At 36.7% G+C, this 20800-nt stretch overlaps 2 protein-coding genes across 5 annotated transcripts; both read left to right on the top strand.

The window, feature by feature from the left end:
• The first annotated feature begins 1315 nt into the window (after positions 1 to 1315).
• On the top strand, positions 1316 to 13324 carry letm2 (leucine zipper-EF-hand containing transmembrane protein 2). The gene is made up of 11 exons (XM_015022821.1): positions 1316 to 1572; positions 2346 to 2414; positions 4933 to 5443; positions 5816 to 5959; positions 6961 to 7104; positions 8135 to 8338; positions 9327 to 9446; positions 9517 to 9636; positions 10920 to 11006; positions 11702 to 11770; positions 12555 to 13324. The coding sequence occupies exons 2-11, from the start codon at positions 2368 to 2370 to the stop codon at positions 12609 to 12611; spliced, it is 1503 nt and encodes a 500-aa protein (XP_014878307.1). The 5' UTR covers positions 1316 to 1572; positions 2346 to 2367; the 3' UTR covers positions 12612 to 13324.
• Positions 13325 to 15610: 2286 nt separating this feature from the next.
• LOC106940163 (calcium-binding protein P-like) lies at positions 15611 to 20270 on the top strand. Of its 4 annotated transcripts, none has more exons than XM_015022824.1 (3): positions 15611 to 15833; positions 17838 to 18094; positions 18125 to 20270. In XM_015022824.1, exons 2-3 carry the CDS (start codon positions 17845 to 17847, stop codon positions 19276 to 19278), a joined length of 1404 nt encoding a protein of 467 aa, XP_014878310.1. In that variant the 5' UTR covers positions 15611 to 15833; positions 17838 to 17844; the 3' UTR covers positions 19279 to 20270. The 4 variants fall into 4 exon arrangements, with proteins under 4 accessions (XP_014878310.1, XP_014878312.1, XP_014878308.1 ...); XM_015022826.1 differs by having other exon boundaries at positions 17838 to 18244; positions 18275 to 20270; XM_015022822.1 differs by having other exon boundaries at positions 15612 to 15833; positions 17838 to 20270.
• The last annotated feature ends 530 nt before the right edge of the window (positions 20271 to 20800 follow it).

The following is a 20800-nucleotide window of genomic DNA, read 5'->3' as shown; positions in this document are numbered from 1 at the left end:
GGTATGGTAATCTAATGATAAATATTTGTTTAATGAGCTTCACATCGTCATGAATTAAATTATTTTTATTTAATTGTTTATTTCTTCTAATTCCTCTACATTGTGTGGTACCCTATCAAGTTCTTACTTGTCATCACGGAGATGTTTAAAATTAATTCAGTGCTACTCACCCCAATTATAAATATGTGAAATTATGTTATGTTTCTCATAGCATAATTATGAGAAACATAATTTCTCATAATTATGTTTATAGAGATATATTTATAGAGAAATATTTAATTGATATAAAACTGCTTTTGCAGTTGCTTTGTCTTCTACAGAAATATCAGAAACCGTTTTAATTTGTGATATATTTAAAACCAAATTAGTATGATGACAACATAACAGGTTTGGAGAGTCTACTGATGATTAAATGACACATTTGCTTGCCATAAAAATTTTAAAGATTTCACACATTCGGGCGGAAGGATGATGGGATGTGTGTTTTACTTGATTTGATCAACGCTTCACGAACAGAAAAACTCCGAGCACACTAAAAGCAGAAGGCAGCAATAAAAATCTGCATAAACAGTTTTAAATGCAGATAAATTATAGTAGCACGTAACCTCGTAAATATACCTCTTACGTTTGCAACAGCGCCTCTGATTGGCTCTGTCAACCTCCTGCTGATCTGTAGCTCAAAGGTCGTGAAATGCCAGACGTTTCACTCTGCAGCGGCCTTTTGGACCGAACTCCTCATTAATTATCTTCAGTTTTCTTTACCGGTCTTGTGGGGGCTAGATGTAATGGTTCATGCCATAACACTTTGTTTATAAAGTGCTTTTAAAACAACAATGCTGATCAAAGTGCTGAATAATAAAACGAAACACATGAAATTTCCAGTGAAATGTCAAGTGGCAAACATTTTTGGCTAATTCCAGAAAGAAATACATTACATAAATCAATATTGGTTCAATATTTCTTTTAGACAAACGATGCTTTATCTTTGACAACCCCGTAAAAAAATGGGATTTTAATATTCTCTTTACATTAAGATCCCCAAGAGTGAAACATCTACGTTAATCCTAATTAGGGTTCAGTCAACATTCAGATTTTTGGAAATCTCAGTGTCTTCAGTACTATCTATTAAGGACAGATGCTCAGAATTGCTATCTTCACATATCGCATTTGAATTAGTGATTAAATATCAGACACCCTTCAGTTTATGTGGATACAGTTTGCACGTTTTAGTTAAAAAAAAAGCCTCAGTGAGTAAGTACTCTTTTTTAAATAGACGTTCTTCGTTAGCTCAGCACCACAAACATTTGCGCATGCTCAACGTGATTTTTATGTGCAGCCGCCTGGGGAGGCTGCTGCTCACAATGCTTTGAAGCAGAAACTCGACGCTCACGCAGACGATTTAAAGCATAAACCCAAAGTAAATGGGTTTATCACTATACCAGACGTTTCTTTCGCGAATTCCGTTCACATCTCCAGTCTGTTTTGGATGGATAATATCGTCCACGTCTCACCGAGAAGCCTTACGACGCCCCGTCAGCAGCGGTAGCCATAGCTTGATCGCTGACGCTGGAGGTTAGTGGACTCCATTTCAGCTGACAAATAGCTGTAGCAACGGTCTGCTAATGCTAAGCTAAGGAGCTGCACATCAATCTGGGGTGCACTTTTCGGCACAACACCCCTGGCAGCCATGATAAACGGCATATGTATGTATAAGTTAGCATATTAAAAATGGTTTTATATAACTTTCCTCCTATTTAAATTGTAATCTACGCTATTTTTGATGGTTATTTTACTAATTCGCGACAACAAATGGTTTTAAAGCGCTTCCCATGATGAACCGGTGTGTTTTTTACGGCACAGCACCGGTTAGTTTAGCGAATGGCGTGATTCTGTATTATCCTTCTTTGTTTGCTGACAGGTTTTAGTTTCTAAAACCTGAAAAGTATGTAGGAACGTCAGTGGAAAATTCCCAAAATGTTGCAGACTTTCCGCGGAGCGTCATGTCGAAAGTTTTACTGTTTATGAAATAAACAAAGCTCTGGAAATACGCACTTTCATTATTTGTATTTACTTTTCTTACATTGAATAAATACAATAAGATGCATGTGTCAGATGGGTATTTAATAACGAGGTAGACATCTGTTATGTAATGATATGTAAACTTATAATCGTCTTGCTTTTAGTCATGCTTGCCAAACTTATTTTTGCAATTAGTTGTATTACCAAACTGACAAAGTGATTGATTGGAGATTACTACTGTTTTCTTGTGGAGCTTAATTCTCAGATGATGCATGAACTGTAACCTGACCCCTGCATGCTCTCTGTCTCCATGTGAACCTGGACAGAACAGCGTGATCTGACTCTGCAATGGCAGTCTTTAGTCACCAGGTGCTCCTGGCAGTCACCAGATCAAGGTAAACGGACTACTAAGACTTCCCTGTGCTTTGTAAACTGTGACCGAGGCATTGGAGAGATTAGGGGCTATCACCAGGGTAAACGGTGACAAACAACTGGGAGTAGTCTGTACGGAGTCAGCGGAGCGAAGTGTGGGTTTTGAAGAAAAGCATTCACTTTCATGCAGAAGAGATTCTCATTGTGTAAGATTGCAGAATATGATGATCTGGTCCTTTTCAGATATGAGATTAGTGTACAGAGAAAGGTCGCTAAAAGTTGACAAAATTTAAAGTAAGACTTTTTTTTTCTTGCTTCCTGTTTTAAAAAAGAAATTACAAGTGGCAGAAAATATTTTTAAAGAGTTCCTTTTATTTCCATCCTGTGAGTTGTACTATCAGGTCGAGGCTACAATAATTTTTAATTATGAGTATATAGTCAGAATATTAGCAGAATAAAGATGCAATTTTACCAAAAGAGTATCTTTAAAATTATGGGAAAAAAGTTATTTCTTTGTAATGGACTCAGTAATTTGCATGATCATTTCAAAGTCCTCTTTCTGATAATTATTTGATGCTGGTGTGTTAAAGAATTAAGTATTTATTTATCTGTAAAACCAATATGGTGCAATGTTGGAAAAAAAATCAGATTTTACAAAAATTCAGTTTTGAAAAACTAATTAAGATTGATTTATCAGCAATTTAAAATGACAGTTTGCTTTTGTGTTCTTGACTCCATCAGTTCTCCCCTTTTGCCAATTTCTTATAAATAAATTAAATTGTAATTTACTGAAATGTTTATGACGCCATATTTTCATCTTTAAATTTTCTAAAATACTACAGATTAGGAACCTCATTGAAACCATATAACTCTATTTTTATTATTTTTATTTGATAAGGGCAGACAGAAGAAGCAGATCAGGACAACCTATTGCTGCATCACAATGTTTTTAGCTTCAGCTAGATAATTTGCGACACCTGCCCCTAGAAGAACCTTTAACAGTTGGTTTGAAGGAAAAGATCAACAGTAAATATAATAAGATAAAAAAAAGAAATATATGAAACAATATAGTTAAAACTATTAAGTCAAAACATTTGTAATATTTAAAAAGAGAGTACAGTTTTGGTTCATCTTTATCCAGTTCTTAAGGCTTGAGGTTAATTATTTTAATGTCAAATATGGTCTTAAAAAGTATATCCATTAGTATTGATAAAATCTAAAGTCTTAAAATTTTAACTTACCAAGTCATCATTGTTGTTTGATCAGATATATTTTCTCAGGAAGCATGAATGTGTCTCTTATGAAAGTATCTGACTGTACAGGTTGGAATTATAATTAAACGAAGAGGCATAGTTGAGTTGAACAAAGGCATTTTTTCACTGTTGAAACCATAAATCACTTCCGAGACAGAATAAGTGTTTCCTAGAAAGAGGTGAAGAGGAGTGGCTCAACATGTGGAGAGATGATTCACCAAAACTTCTTAAAATTATAAATATTTATTTATAGGCACTGGAACCTGCTCTACCTTATCTGTTTCCTCTAAAAACAAGATTTCTTTATCTAGAAAAATGGCTTCAGTTTTCAGTTCTTATGTTTGTCTAAATCTGCTTCATGTCCTGCTGCTTCTGCTGCCCGGGTTTGTTTATTCCTGACTGCCAGATGGTTTTTCTGTTCTGCACAAAGACGAGCGGCTCGTTTTTCCTTCTTGGCAAATCATTAATGCTGCAGAGAAAGTCGAGGAACATTGAGGCTCAGAGATACTCGACGTTCAGACAGAAAGTTAATGATTGGCCCAGACCAAGTTTCTGAGTTCACACAAAATTAAGACACACTTTTAGATAAATACATGAGTTTTATGTTTCACTGCATCAAGCTGTAATAAGGCAAAGTGTTAGGATAATTTTGTATTATAATTTATAATAATCGATCGATAATTTCCTTTTACATGATTGTTTTTATTTCTCTCTTTATTTGCAAAAGACTGGAACAAACAATGAGAATTATTTATTTTATGCATGCATGTATGAAAAATATATTTTATAAGAAAGCAGGTTTCTACAAGATTTTTCTTCTTACTGCTCCATTTTCACTCATGTAGAGTAAAAGTTATAAGATAATATTTGTACATTATCAGAATTGGGCAGCAACTAGTTACATTTACTCAATTACTTTTACTTGGGTAACTTTTTTTGGGGAAACAAAACTACTTTTAGGAATATTTTTACTGTGCTGTGGTTTTTATTTTTACTTGAGTAATTTTATTCTGAAGTATTTCTACTCTTTAGTAAAATTGCTGATGATGTAATGTTTAAATATTAAATGATTCATCATTTGACCAGTTACTCAGTACTTTTTATCATAAATTCTTGGACGGCTACTTTTTACTTCTACTTTAGTAAAAATGTGCTGAAGTAGTTCTACTCTTACTTGAATACAAGTATCGGGTATACTTTAATTTATTGATGAAATTTGCTAAATTGAATAAGCTTATTGATTGACCTTTAGATAACTGATCATTGACTCATGTTCTTTCCTCGTCAGAGGGTCGTATTTGTTGTCCAAGAGGCACAGCTGCTCCTCTCTGTCCTCCAGAGCGTACCTGCGCGCAGACGCCCCCCGCCACGCCTCGTCTTCGTTTCCTCCCAGACACTCCCGCTACGGCCACCATCACTGCGCCCGCGGCGATGGCTCCGTCCTGCTCGCCCGGGCACTGCACAGCTCTGCCGTTTGGCTCCAGGATGTGAAGCAGGACGACACCAAAGCGTCTCCAGCGGCTCCTCAGGACGGGGAGAAAAACGACTCTGCTGCTGCTGCCGTGGTAACGGACTCTCAGCGGCCGTCGGCTCCAACGGCCGCTGCAGCAGCTGCAGCAGCTGTTCCTCCAGCCCAGGAGAAGGCGATGGTGAAAAAGTCTCTGTATCAGAGGATTGTTGACGAGTTGAAGCATTACTACAACGGCTTCAGGTTACTGGGAATTGACACAAAGATTGCTGGGCGGACGGTGTGGAGTCTGCTGCACGGACAGGTGCTGACGCGCAGGGAGAGGCGGAGGGTGAGTCGATACATCCACTTTATCATCGATCACTGATCTGATTTCAATCTCTGGATATCAGCTGATCATCTTCATCTACTCAAACCAACATCTTCAATAAAATCACTAGTTTCTCCCCAAAAACAAATATTTTCAAAAGAAAATCTTAAGAATATATTTATTTTTTGTGTGTATTTAAAATCTGCAAACGTCCATCATTTGCAATATAATTTAGGAGAATAAACCCTGGTAAATCTCTTACAAAATTTTATTTATTTTGTAAGAGGGAAGCCCTGTGTTGTGTCGTACATGCAGACACGAGCTCCCGTCAGCAGAGCTGCGGGTCAGACGCGTCGCTGTTTAGTGACGTCGTCGTCTTGTTTGTGTTTGCAGCTGATGAGGACCTGCGCCGACCTCTTCCGCCTCCTTCCCTTCATGCTGTTCATCATCGTTCCTTTTATGGAGTTCCTGCTTCCTGTCTTCCTCAAGCTGTTTCCAGAGATGCTGCCATCGACGTTTGAGACAGAGTCTAAAAAGGTTCGTGTTTCTGTACGCCCTTTGACCTCGACGACCTTTCCACGGCTTGTTGTGATTATGTAACTTATCAGTCGTCTCAGTTTGACGGAAAACATTTTAGACGTGTTGGTGAAATGTTCATCCTGACTGCAGAGGCTTTTATGCAAGTTTCATTTAAAGAAAAATACTTGGTATATTTTATTTTCCAGCTTTTTAAAAACATTTAATGCAGCTTATATTTACTAAACCTCTTTACCTGCAGCAGAAAAAGATTAAGCAATAGCAGCACTATTAATGTTTCTGTTTTATTTTTTGTTTTAATTGGAAAATAGGCATATTAGTTAAACAATAATGTTGTTCTTTTGTTACAGAGTAATATAAATAATAGTCTAATAGTGCAAGTTCACCCCTTCATTAAGAAGAAACTTTAATCTTGTAAAGAAAACTAGAAAACATTTTAAATATCCAAAATAAACAAAAAACAATAAAATAAAACTGAAATAAAAACCACACACAACCAAAACCATAAATTAAATAGAATATTTAATGTAAATTATTGAGCCTATTTTAATGTTTTATTAATTAATTGCATTGAATTTTATTTAGGTCATCAGAGTAAAGAGGGATTGAATACTCACCTGTCTTTTTATTAAAAAACATTTATCAACTTTGTTGATCTTTAGCATAAAATCCCAACAAAGTAACTTTTTCATTTTGTTTTAATGTAATAAGATGTGAAAAGTTCAAACATTTTGCAGGATGTTGGTTTATAAAACCAAATGTCTGGCTGTAGTGTCTGAAAGCATTTAGTTTCACTGAATGAAACATTTTTAAGTTGCAACAGTTTTTTTAACACTGCAAACCCGCCCCCGCCCCCCCAAAAAATAGTTTATTTAAAGAATAACATTGTCATGTATGTAGCCCCGTACACAGTATCAGCTACACTGTTAAATTAATTAAAAATAACTCTCTGGAGTTTGTTTTTTTTGTTTTTATTGTAGTAAATGCTTTTGTTTCTGCAGGAGGAGAAGCAGAAAAAGGGTTTGGCTGCAAAGCTGGAGCTGGCCAAGTTCCTCCAGGAAACCATCGCTGAAATGGCCCGAAGGAACAAAGCTAAAGCCCAGATCGAGGATGAGACCCAGAGATTCTCCAGATACGTTCAAAAGGTGAAACACAGCAACTTCAGCCACATTTTTAAACTTTTATCACAGCAGAATAAACTATTACATCATGAGAATTGGATCTATAGTTGACTTAGGATTCTAATTGATATATTCCTCCTAAAGTTTCATCCTTCCTCGTTAACAAGAGGAATGTCGTGTCTTTTTATTGCTAAGCTCTAAAAGCACTCCACACCAACGCAATGCAAGATGATGAAGAGTTACACCATGTTTAGGATCTACCTGCTTGTTTCTAATCCCAACAGGAGAAGTTTATGGGTTCTGGGGGGCATGTGGAAATATGGCAAGCCCAAAGCTCATATAATACAGAGCTTATGTCAAGCAGTTTGTGTATTTATTCAATATTCATTCCACATGACTCCACTTGACATTTAATGCCACCAGCAGGATCAATCCAGCTGAGGTAACATCAGGCTGCAAAAACTTTTTATGTCGGCCAAGAATTTAAAATAAATAAATAAATGAAACTCAACAAATAAAGTGGCTTGTTGTTTTTTTATTGTTATTGGAAAGGGATGTTATTCAGTCCAAAACTTAAAAAGGATTTTGCTTATTTGCTATGTTAAAATAAATCAAATTCAAAAGACTTTCATTTAAAAAAAGTTTTATACATTAAATAAAAGTTGATTTCGTTCCATCAAATTTGGATTTCTGGTTAAATTTAGCTCTACTTATAACAGTTTGACTTTAAAAAGGTGAATATTTTGCTGAAAGTACCATTTTCCATTGTGGAAAAAATTACATCTCTAATAATTTTACCCTAATTAAAAATGAAAAATTAATTAAAACAAATTTGTAGTGTTCTTGAACTCCAGTTGTGGGGCCACAAAATCATCAATCCAAGGGCTACAAATGGCCCCCATGCCGCACTTTGAGCACCCCTAAATAAATTACATAGCTTATTTAGTTTGACATGTTTATATCTAAACGATATAACCTGATATTTTTACTCCCCTTCATGAACTAAAGAGGTATTTGTGTGTTTGTAGCTTAAATATTAAACTTCCTGTCTTAGGTTCGGGGAACGGGCGAGCAGCCGTCCACCAAGGAGATCGTCCGCTTCTCAAAGCTGTTTGAAGACGAGCTGACCCTGGAGCACCTGGAGCGCCCCCAGCTGGTGGCTCTGTGCAAACTGCTGGAGCTGCAGCCCATCGGCACCAACAACCTGCTGCGCTTCCAGCTGATGATGAAACTGAGAGCCATCAAGTCAGACGACGAGGTGAGACGAAACACCTCAGGATTATTTATCAGAGCAGGACAACAGGGTCAGGCTGGAAATCCTGTAAAAATCCTTGAAATTCATTTAAGTGATTTCAAGGTTTGGAAAGTACTGATATTCAAGGTACACAGGTTTGGAATAAAGTGCAGTCCAACATTTGATTAAGAGCTGAAATTTGGAAAACGTTCATTTGAAACCAGATATTTTCATACATCTTATAAAGACAGTTTTTTTTCTGTCTGTCTGAAGTTAAATCAGATTAAACTTTTATTGTTTCAGGTCAGATACAATTAACAAAATTATTTATATTTGCCAAATGCCAGGAAACATGGTGAGAATTTATCTTTTTGGGGATTTTCTGTGTGACTTTTTGTGTATCGTGTTTAATTTAAGCAGGAAGCTCATTTGAATTTTGAATATCTGTGATTCCTGATGTCTCCATGACTTATAGATCGTCTTATGTTTCATATATTAAACAATTTATTATTGTTTTTGTTAAATTGTTTTTTTGTTCTCAGACCAGTCAGTTTGTAAAAGGTGTGACATTCAAAACATTAAACTTTTATACTTTAGTTGACTTTGTACCTGAAGTACAATGCAGAATATGATCACGAGACATTAGCATCTGTCACAATAATCAATTAATTATATGATAAATTTAAATGATTAGAATAATTCCCATTCTGATTATTAATAATTTTTCAAATGGAAAATTTGTTTAATTTTATTTCTGCATTTGGTTTGTGTGAAAATGTTTAAAGCCTGGGAAAGGCGTTGTTCTGCCATGTTTAATGTTTTGCATATTTTAGACAGTTCAACACTCTTTATGTGAAGTTGAATGAAAATAAAAACAGAATCGAAAACTACAGGGATTTTGCAGCTTTAGGGATTCAAACTGTTTCTAAACATTTTTAAAACCATTCAAGAATGGAAATCAGTTAAAATTGTGTGAAAATCTTTTGTAATTTCGGTTTCCTCTCGTTCTCAGATGATCTCGGCGGAGGGCGTGGCGGTCATGAGCGTGTCGGAGCTGCAGGCGGCGTGTCGCAGTCGTGGGATGCGTTCGCTGGGTCTGACCAGCGATCAGCTCCGCCAGCAGCTGCAGCAGGTAGCAGCGCTCGCACGTCGTAATCTGAGAAACGGTTCCGTGTTTCTGACGAATGTTTTCCGTCGCTCAGTGGCTCGACCTCCACCTGAAGGAGAACGTTCCTCCGTCGCTGCTGCTGCTCTCCAGAGCCATGTACCTGACCGACCTCCAGCCAAAGCCGCCCGTCATCCCGCCAGTTCCCAAGCTTGAGGTGAGACCAAAACCACTGCACCGCCGCAGAGAGCGCTTTGCTTCCAGATTAGAGGGAGTTCCATTCTGATTATTAATCCAGATGAATTCCAGAGCTGTAACTAATCACCACACATTTTTACAAGTCAACTTTGCGTTACCGTAACTCTGCGATACTTTGCGGTTTCTGAAAGGGAAGCCGTTGCACTTTCCAGCCAACATCGGGTTATTACGGTAATCTCATTCCCGCTGCTCCAGGAAGCGTGTTTTCCTTCGTTTTAATCTGATGAAACCCTCTTTTAATAGACGGTAAATCGTAAATAACTGCTAGATACTGAAAGCTCCAGTTGTTGTGGAGAATCAGCAAAAATATTTACTCACATGACATTTAAAGAACTTTGTACAATTAAAATAAGCAAAAATATCCAGGTGGAGATTTGAAATTTAAAGGGTTTTAATCTGATAGAAATCCGCATTCTACGGATTTTTATTTAAGCCTTTTTTTTTTTTACCTAACATTAAAAAGGTTGTAAATAAACTAATAAATTCCTTTTTTACATATAAAAAATAAATATTTTATTACCTGATATACAATAGTGTTGCAATATTTTAGTGATCATTTGTAGCAAAGGAAAAATCTGTAGCAAAAAAAAAAAATACTTTTAACATCAACATATGAAAAGTTCAGCCTGTTTTTGTTTGATTAACATCAATCCAGTGTAGGGATATTTTTTGGATTAAACTATTCATTATTGAACAGAAAAAAAATAATTTTTACACAAATTGAACCAAATGAAGCTCAAATTTTTGAGAAATTTTTTAGAATTTCTGGATGAAATTTATTTGCATTTTTTTTTATCTTGAATACAACTTTTTTTTTTTTCTGTAGAGTTTTGGTTCAATTACTGCTGTGAAAATGGTGTCCTTACTTCAAATTTCCTTTTTTTGTCTGTATGCTCCAGTTGATTAATCAATTTACTGAATTAGTCTATGACTATTCCAATAATTGATTCATCTTGATTAATCGTTTCAGTCCTAATTTTGTTGGAGACTTGCAGGTTTCGGAACATTTTTGATCTTCTTTTCTGTTCAACATAAAAATAAAAGACATGACGTCGATGATTGTTGAATATTTTCCTTTTAAATTTACCATCAAGCTGCTAGAAAGAAAGATTTAAATCTTTTGTTTGTGGTGCTAAAATTCAAACTTTGAAACGACAGAAATTTCTGAGCGATTAAAAATTAAACTGCAGTTTCTCTGAGATGTTTTTGGCCTCATCAGATTTTTTTGTTTTTGTTTTGCAGAAAGCTGCTTCTTCTCATGCAGAAAACCCGGCCGCTACTGAGTCAGAGCGACTGGCAGACCCGGCCGTCATCATCAAAGACAGACCGGTCAGCAGCTCTTAAAAATAATAAAATTATAATTTAATCTGTGTTATAAGAGACAGTGGAGTTTAGGCCATAAGGAGGATTTTGATTTTCTAACTAGAGTCGGTTTGATTAAAAAGCTTGATTAAATCTTTCTGGTTTGAGGCGAATTTATTTCCAGATTCCTCAAAATAATTCAACATTTAGCCAAAAATGGGCCATTTTACTTTAATGCAGGAACAAATTATTAGATAAATCTCATTTTAATTTGTAAGCCAGAAAAAGAAAACTCTAAGCTTTTAAATTTGATTTGAGTCTGATACATTTAACCGTCTTTCACACAAGTTTAACTTGTTGCCATGACAAGTATTTAATTTTTTTCCCCCATTTTTTTCTAAAACTACTTTTATGTTTCTGTAAGCTAAGTTAAATCTTCAAAACTGTTACAATATGACTTTTCCATGTCCATGTTTTAGTTCCTTCACTGGTAACTAAAAGAAAACATTTTTAACCTGTTTTGTGATGATTTATTTATGATGTGATTTTCACAAAGTCGGCCTCAGATTTATGTTCATGGAACATAAAAACACCAAATATTGATTTAAAACTCCATTAAATATAAAATAAAACTGTACAGACCTGCATAAGAAGAAGAATTTGATAGAAATAATTTGACCTTGTTGACGTCGTCTTTACATTTTTCTCCTGTTTTGCTGCAGGTGGAGGAGCTGCGGGACAAAGCCCCCGTGGTTCTGGACAAACCGTTAACTCCTGCTGAAGTTCTTCAGGTCAGACCAGTGTTGCATATCTTTACTAAAGGGACCAATTAAGCAAAATTGACATGTTTTTTCATGTTTTTATATTTACATTTGGGTCTCAGCTGCTTCAAAAAACAAATAGCTGGTTTTTGGCAACAAGTTTTTCTTCTTTGGTGTCTGGAAAATTAACCATTTCAAAAAACGCCTAGAATGTAACTCTACAAATCAGCAGGCACTGCACTTTTACTTAGCAACCCCAGCAAATCCCAGCACGTTACCTAGCAACCAAAACTGAGCTCCAGCATGTTTGGTCAGCTGGTTTTAAAGCTGTATGTGCTGAAGAAGACAAATGTTTTGTTGGCTTTTCACTCAGAAACCACTTGTAGCATTCTTGTTGGTTGTGCAGGAGGCTCTACTAATGCTTTTCGAAGATGTATGGTTGTATTCAGAGAGGAGCTTGAAGTGGGCAGAAATGACCAGAATAAAATCTGATTTTCTCAGAATGAATTGGTGCTATAAATGTAATGAGTATGTTTTATATCGCCATCATGTCTCCTTTAGATGGCGTTTATTTACTGTTTATTAATTAATTAGCTATTAATCCATTGTGGGATTAATAATTATGTTCTAAATGCCTGGCCCAACTCTAACTCACTTCCTTGGCATCTCACTTTAACTTTCTGATGGTTTTCAATGTACATATATATATTTTTTATCTTGTTAATTGATTCTGGAAATCAGCCTCAAACAGAAACAAACTGACAGATCTGAGGCTGAAAGTCTGAAACTTTATTGAATAACTTTATTTTTTCAGGCTAAAGCAGCGACAGAAGTGTCCCAGAAGAGCAAGATGAGCGCCAACGGCGTGTGAAGACGAGCAGTTGTGATGAAGCTGGAGGACTCGACAGTCTGGACCCTGATCCGGGGCAGTCTGGACCCTGATCCGGGGCAGTCTGGACCCTGATCCGGGGCAGTCTGGACCCTGATCCGGGGCAGTCTGGACCCTCATCCGGGACAATCTGGACCCTGATTGTTGCTTCGCCGCTGTGTTTGCCCTTTTGACCCCTGCTAACGCCGCCGTTGACCTCATATCTGGGCGAGCCGTTCAGACCCGTCTCTGTCGTTCTTTAGCTCTGAAATCCCATTTTCGTTCCTCCTCTGTGTAAATTTGTAAATATTGTGTATATTTTCCTCCTGCACCACAGAAGCAGCAGCTCTGTACAGTTTGCTATGCAAAGCCCAGCACTTTGTCTCCTATCAGGTCGGTTTTATTTGCTGATGGTTTTAAAATCTCCCCAGAGAAACTTTGTTGAACCCACATTCAGTTTTCTGTTCTTATCGTCCAAAATGAAGATCATATTAATTATTAAATTACACCCAGAATGTCAGGAATCGGATGTTTCTGCATTGGGGGGAAACATAGTTTATGTGTGAATCAGCAAATGAAGACTTGGAGTTTCACTCCTGAATATTTGACTGTTTGGTTTCAGTCTTTATTCGTAAACCACTGAAAGGACAATCTGTACAAACACGTGCAGATAAATATAAATATATTTTTTGCATATTTGTTGTATGTTTTGTGTTTTGAACACTACAATGACGACCTGTCCTAAACGTAAAAAGAGAATATTCTATATGTCGTTCATATCTCTATGCTGGAGGGAATAGAGTTTTATTATGGCAGTAAGAGATAAATTTATTGTGTACAGATGGATTTTCCCTCCTTCAGTCATTAGTATTTTTTTATTTTCATTTTGACGCCCATCACTGTCCTGCACTAATCCTGACATTAATGCGTAATAATCACAGTCTGTTCTTTTATCCTAGAAATTGAAACAGTTTTTGTGCCGAAGGCTTAAAGCTGTTTGGTCGTAGGGTGACTGTAGGGCTTATAAATACAATCTGATGGTTTTTCTTTTTACCACTTCTAATCGTAATCCTGTTTTTTTCCCCCCCCTTTTTATATAGAAGAAACTGCAGAAAATATTTTCAAAAAGTGTCTTTTACTTCAATCTTCCATTCTGAGTTGCACACCGACGCTTTAGGGTCTGGCTACAAGAATATTTAATTATGAGAATAAAGTCAGAATATTAGCAAAATAAAGACGCATTTTTACCAGAAAAACTCTTTAAAACATTTATTTCTATTAAGATCTGATGTGATCACCTCGGTTCGCACGGTTTATTTTTTTAGTTTGCACTGATGATCTTATGCTGATGTTTAAAAGATTATAAAACTTAAAGTAAAACTTCACAAGAAGCTCAATGTTCCTCATTTTAATATTTTATTTTTCGTGTTGGAGTTCTTATAAAATTATGACTTTATTCTCGTAATTTAAAATAATCCTAGCCCTATTATTTTGTCGTACAGTTGATCTGAATTCAAATAAATAGAAGCTGTGAAACAAGATGGCCGCCTTGGGCCACTGATCTATGGAAACCCATTAGTGGAAAAAAAAAAGATTTGATTAATTGATAAATCGTATTGATCGCCCAGGCCTAGATAATCCATATTAATCCCTGCTGTGTAAATTAATTGGTTTTGATATTTTACTCTGTAAAACATGAAAAAAGCATTAACATACGTAGCTGCTTTGCTGTGTGTTCGCTCTGCTGCCAGATTTAAAACCCAACATTTCCCCTCTGAACAGTGACTTAATCTCTGGATCTCCCACTCAGGTGGGATTATGAGAAGAGCAGCTACAGGTTGTTTAACGATGTAGAGAGAAAATGAAGCTAAAGCAGCAACTCGGCCAGGTTTGATGTTGAACCAAACCTGCAGCGTTTCTCATTCTCGATGCCTTTTTCTCCTCGTTGGTTTGTTTTATTTCTGTTTTCTGCATCATGCCGTCATCTGTCTGGAAACTGTTGGCTCAGAAATTAAATTGTGGTCCAGATTATCTGACCACAATCTCCCAAAACAACGACGAAACAGAATCCATGAAATTAAAGACATGATACAACCCTTTACAATGCTTTGCTTATTCATTTACTCAACTTTATTGGAGCTTCTCACCATCTAGTTGGTTTTTATTTTTGTTTTCATTCACTCAATAGTTAATGTAAAAACAAATAAATGAATAGAATCAGAATAAATGCATCTAAAAAAATTATTCATAATTTTACTGTAGATAAAAAAAATGGCTCATGTTGCTGTTTATTTTATGATCTGCTGTTAACACAAAATTAAAATACCAAAAATAAAAGTACAAAATTTGCAACTAATTTTCCTTATTTGTTCTCAAAATTAGAACAGGACAAACAAAATTAATTTTATTACAGAAGTGTCAACATTCATAAGATTGTCTGCTGCACTCGAAGCTTGGTCATGAATTTCCACCTGTTTTCCTTCCACTCAACTTTCCGTTAATGTGCTAGGAACCAGCATTCTTTCCCAGTAAACTTTTGTTCCTCACCTTCCTTGTGGAGGATTTTCTACAGCAGAAATTGGTTTTATGTAATATTTATAATTTTTCAGAACAGGAAAGGTTTCTGTTATAATTAGCTGTAAGTATAACAGGAATAAAACCTTGAAATGTGAAATTAAGGGTTTCACATTTTGAATTTACAGATTTACATTACTGATAAAAACCTTTTTAATTGTTTTATTTATATATATTTATTTATTTATTTATTTATTTACCGGTCTGTTTTTATTTATATTGTGGATGAAAACTTTGTGAACTACTGATTCAGCAGAACCTAGGATAAACTGGATTTTTATTTTATTTTCTTCCATAACCAGCAGGGAGCAGCATTTACTAAACCATTTGCAGGTATTAATGTTAAACAGTAAAAAAAATAACTAGATTGTTTTTGGACGGTTTTTAAAGACACAGTATTTCTTCTCCTTGCCTTTGGATGAAATCGCCCTAAAGTTTGTTTTATGATGAAACATCTGATTAAAGTTTTTATCCGGACTATAGATCACTTCATATTCTCTTTAGGACGAACAAAAAGACCAATCTGGAAGACGGATTTCTGCCTGTTAATTATTCACACCGGGTCACATCAGAGGCAGGAGGGGCTGAAACTTAAGGAGAGCAGCGGATAGACGGGAAACTCTTCAGTTTGTGGCCGTGCTGAGAGCTCAGGTCAGTATGTTTATCTCTGTTTTTATGGATATTACTGACAGAAACAAGATATAATCAGGGTAAAGTTTTGGAAACACTTTATTTGAAGGGGTGTGCATAAGACTGACATGACATAGCATCTGTTATAAACATGTAGGGGTGTTCATGAGTGTTTATGACTGTTGTCATGAAGTGTTTTTCGGTAAATAACACTTTTAATGTAAAGTTTCCCTAAAAAGTTGCCGTGAAAGTCCATTAAAAGTGAAAAACTTTGCATTATTTTGTAAATAATTACATTTTAAAGCAAAGTTGTTACTTTTAATGGACTTTCAAGGCAACTTTTAGAGCAACTTTGCATTAAAAGTGTCATTTAAAGAAGTCATAGACATTCATAAAGACTCCTTCATGTTTATAACAGGTGTTATGTTTTTGACAGTGTCATGTCAGTCTTATGCACACCCCGTCAAATAAAGTGTTACCAAAGTTTTCAACAGGACAAAGCTAACTCTCTGAGGTGGATAATTCTCATTTTAGTTTACTACAACAACAAAACAGTATTTGTGTAATCAGAGAATGTAGAGATCGTTTCAGGGTTTTACATTTATCTTAGTTGTTTAAAGTGCTTCAATGTTTTGAGCTTTTAAAACAACAAACTGCAAACAGGAGTGAAGAGTTGCTGCCTGTTGTGGGTCTGTTGCTATTTTCAGCCTGACGGCTTCATGGTGGTGACAGGTGGGCCGAGCTGATGCGTGTGGAGGCTTTAATCTGAGCATGCCTTTCATTTATTTCCAACTATTTTTAACCAAACACATCAGTTTAATCAGTCCTCAAAATATAATAAAGTTTGATAAAGAAAAGTTTATTTGTACAAGGATTGAGGAATATATAAGAGCTCAGAGAAAGCTGAGTGACCTCCAGAAAGGTGCATAAGCCTTTTTGCTCAATTAAACTTCAATTGAATAAAAAAAGAAGATAATTTGCTGAATAAACAGGGAAGTTAAATTCAAGTTTTAAAAATTAAACAGCAGAAAAAATACAAGAAACAAAATTTTGCCAAGGTAATTTAATGATAATGGTAGGTAACAGTCCTTCATAGTTCCCCTCAATGTATTATAAGCCTGGCGGGCCACGAGGCTTTTTTTTTTTTTTACTTTATAGTTGGTGTTTAGGTATTAACCTTCCAGTCTTCCAATAACGCATAACTATCAAGTGATATTTTAAAATTTCCTGTCAACTATAAGCATGTTTTACCTCAAAAACATGGCGGGCGGCTGGATGACTGACTGCCCTAGCGCCTGAGCACCAGGCTTAGCAAGTTTTCTGGGGGAAACCCTGGTCCTTGATGAGAATATTGAGTTAGAAAGACGTGAGAAAGTTTACATAAAGGTGTTCAAAGTGGGGTGCGGGGGCCATTTCTGGCCCGGGACTGATTTTTTTTGTGGCCCCTAACCACAATTCAAGAATAAATTAGTATAAAGCTACGACTTTTAAATCAAAATCGTATAAATATGTTAGATGCAAAACAAAGTGATTTTCTTTTGAAGCTTTCCAGTTTCCTTCCGTTGTTATGGTAACTAAGACCACATTTACTCATTGACTTATACTCTAGCACTCATCTTATTGCACTTAAATCTTTTAATTGGTGAACTCTAAATGTTTCTAAATGAAGACTGATCTAAATCATGTTTATATTGCTAAGAAATGACAAGATTTTTTTTCAGTTTTCTTCAACTGAGTTCAAAACAATAAGCAAACTGGATGCCTTTAACAAATAAAATGTTTAAAAACCATTTTAAGTTTTTGATCTACAATCCCATTTCTACAAAAATAATCAGATTATTTGGTTAATTAAAATAGGTCATGCTTATTTTATGTTTTGACTAGGTACAGAAACATTAAAACAGGTTTGGTAATTTAATTTTGTTTTCCTGAGCTGACGATTTTGGCCCACAGCTCAAAAAGTTTGGTTGGTTTTAATTGGGGAGACAACAGTATATTTAATTTCTTTTCTTGTACCATTTGCAGAGTAAAGATGAAGCTTTTAGCCTTCCTGTGCCTGTCTGTTCTCTTAGCTCACATTCATCTCTCAGTGGCAGGCAAAATCAAACTGTTTAAGGCTTTTAAGAAGACGACAAAGACAAAAACTAATCTGGATGCCAAAACTAAACATTCAATCCTGGAAAAGGCCAAAAACCCCACTTCAAATAAAGGAAGTTACCCTAAGCAACCAGAAGGAGGCTATCCTCAGTACCCAGGTAGCCAACCTCAATATCCAGCCAGAGGCTATCCTCAGAACCCAAACCAACATGGAGGCTATCCTCAGTACCCAAACCAACATGGAGGCTATCCTCAGTACCCAAACCAACATGGAGGCTATCCTCAGTACCCAAACCAACATGGAGGCTATCCTCAGTACCCAAACCAACATGGAGGCTATCCTCAGTACCCAAACCAACATGGAGGTTATTCCAACCCAGGTAGCTACCCTGGGTATCCAGCCAGAGGTTATCCTCAGTATCCAAACCAACATGGAGGTTCTCCTTACCATGGAAGCTACCCTCAGTACCCACAGTATCCTGCCGGCCATTTCCCAGCTCCAGGGTATGGAGGAGGTTATGGAAATTATCCAGGTAGCTACATCAACCACAACCCAAACAACAGGATCCTGAGCCCTCACTACGGCGGCAGCTTTGGATTTGGTGGCTACGGAGGTGGGGGTGGTTCTCCCTTCTCTTCCTCGGTTCAGAAAATGGGATTTGCTCCGTCTGATCAATCCAAAGGGTTTGGACGCAGTGCAGCAATGGCGGCGGCTGGAGGGGCGATGGCAGGAATGGCCCTGGGCTACGGACTAGGGAAGTTCCCCCGTCCCAATTTCCACTTCCACAACCCCCACCAGGAGTATTACTACAACTACTACATGTACAAGCGATACGGTATGAAATCCTCTGACAGAGACGACTACAGCAGGGACTACAAGTTCAATCAGACACCTGAGACCTTTGACAGGTTCATGACCTCCTGCATGAAGAGGACGGACCTTCTGCCAGGAGAGAACCAGAGGTCGCAAACCAAACCACTGACCACAACAACAACAACCTCAACCACAACCTCTGCAACTAACACAACTACAACCACAAGAAGCAATATCACTGCAGCAGGGAACATTTCCTCCATCTCCAATTCAACCAGCAACCCTCTCAATAAGTCTGATGTTACAAATGTGAAGGCTTCACAGACTCTCCAGAACAATGAGGCGAATGATGACACAGTCAGTATTGTGGAAATTGGCTACCCAGCGCTGATCACCCAGATGAAGGTGAAAAGATGTACGGAGCTTTACGTCGTTTACTCTGAAAAACACTTAAAGAAAAATGAACAGTCTTCACCTCACAGTGGGATACAAAACTTGCAGCAAGGGCTACTTTTTGTACTCATGAGCACAACTATGTTAATGCTGCACAATTAAGACCTCCACTAGGTAGAAGGTGAAGGACAAAAATAAAGATTATGCAAGTTTGCAAACAAACTATTTTTTAAATTCATGGTCTGTGCATTGCATTCTAACATGACTTCTACCTTCTGGCTTCATTGTTTGCTGATGACAACAAACTTTAATTATGGCTAATAATTGCTACTGTTCCTCAGCAACACCAATCCTAACACAAAGCAGATCATAAATGACAAATTTTAGCAAGGGCTAAAGAAGATGAAGGCTATTTTCTTTCCTGTAGCCGCTAACTGCCGTGCAGAACTAACACTCTACAACAGTCAATGCTAAAAACACGTTAGCTAAAGATTGTTTTAGATGTTTTTATGTTTCTTCTCTTGTGCAACACAGCCGTCACTAACAAGTGTTAAGAAAATAAATTTAAAGTATGCTAGTTTAAATACTTAACATGTCTTGTGTGATGGCAAGCCACACGGGGTAAGATCCACACCTCATCAATAGTTACTTTTCACTTTAGTTTGTTTTGTAAGTTTAAGTATTCTTTATATTTTCTTCCACCTTGCAATGTTTATATGGAGTGCACACATATTAACAATGCAAGGTCGAAATTCAATTATGTTGTATTAATATTGTTTTCTTTATTTGAGTTGCCTGGGTGTTTGGCTCCCCTCCCTGGTGGACAAAAGGCGTGGCAAAGGGCTTTTGTCCTTTGCCACGCCTGAACCACCTGTGTCATACTGGGGGGATGTTTTTGGGTTTATTTCATTGTTTGTGTTAGTTGTCAGGTGGCAGCCATTTTGTTTTCCCCTATTGTGTCCACATGGTTTAGCTAAACCTGTATTTAAATCCCCTTCTGTGTCATTTCAGTTAGGTCAGTTTGTTGTTTTGTCAGTTATGTCTTGAGTCTAGTAATTTATGTTGACCTCTTTTATTGGCATGCCTGTTTAATTGTTATGTTAACCTTTGTTCATATTTTTGGGTAAATAAAAACCCACCTTTTTTGAATTCAACACCTGTGTTCTGCATATTGTACTGCCTGGTTCCTGACATCTTGATTGAAATAGCCTAATTATAGTTTTCAGATTAATAACTTATTCTGCCCTATTGACCTTTATTTTACCTGTAGTTACAGCAGATTGTTTGCTAAGATCTTTTGAACTGCCCTTTGTCTGTGTGGCAAGCAATCAGGAGAAGTTCCAGCTTTCACACTGATCTGTGAAAAGCCATAAAGCCATAAAACAGCATGAGTTCAGGCCAGTGGAGGAGAAGCTCTGCTTCCACTTTGCTTAGATAAAGGTGACAACTGATGTTTGATCTTGAAAACAAATTGCAGGGAGTTTCTAACTTTTAAGAGGGTCTGAGACAGCTCCTGGTTGGATGAACAAAGATATGCCTTATTTGAATAAATTAAAGACAAGAATACGTCTTTACTATAAAAGTTTGTACACAGGAGTAACAAATCAGATTTGCTCTTGCAACTCTCCAAAGAGTTGCATGTAAGACGTACAAAGACGTCTCTTTCTTTCTTTCTTTCTTTCTT

The sequence above is a fragment of the Poecilia latipinna genome, unplaced genomic scaffold, assembly GCF_001443285.1.
Source record: "Poecilia latipinna isolate Pla-1442-1.1 unplaced genomic scaffold, P_latipinna-1.0 Scaffold3111, whole genome shotgun sequence".
Classification (NCBI taxonomy): domain Eukaryota; kingdom Metazoa; phylum Chordata; class Actinopteri; order Cyprinodontiformes; family Poeciliidae; genus Poecilia; species Poecilia latipinna.
The sequence above is the reverse complement of the archived record's forward strand: the minus strand, read 5'-3'. Positions and strand labels throughout refer to the sequence as shown.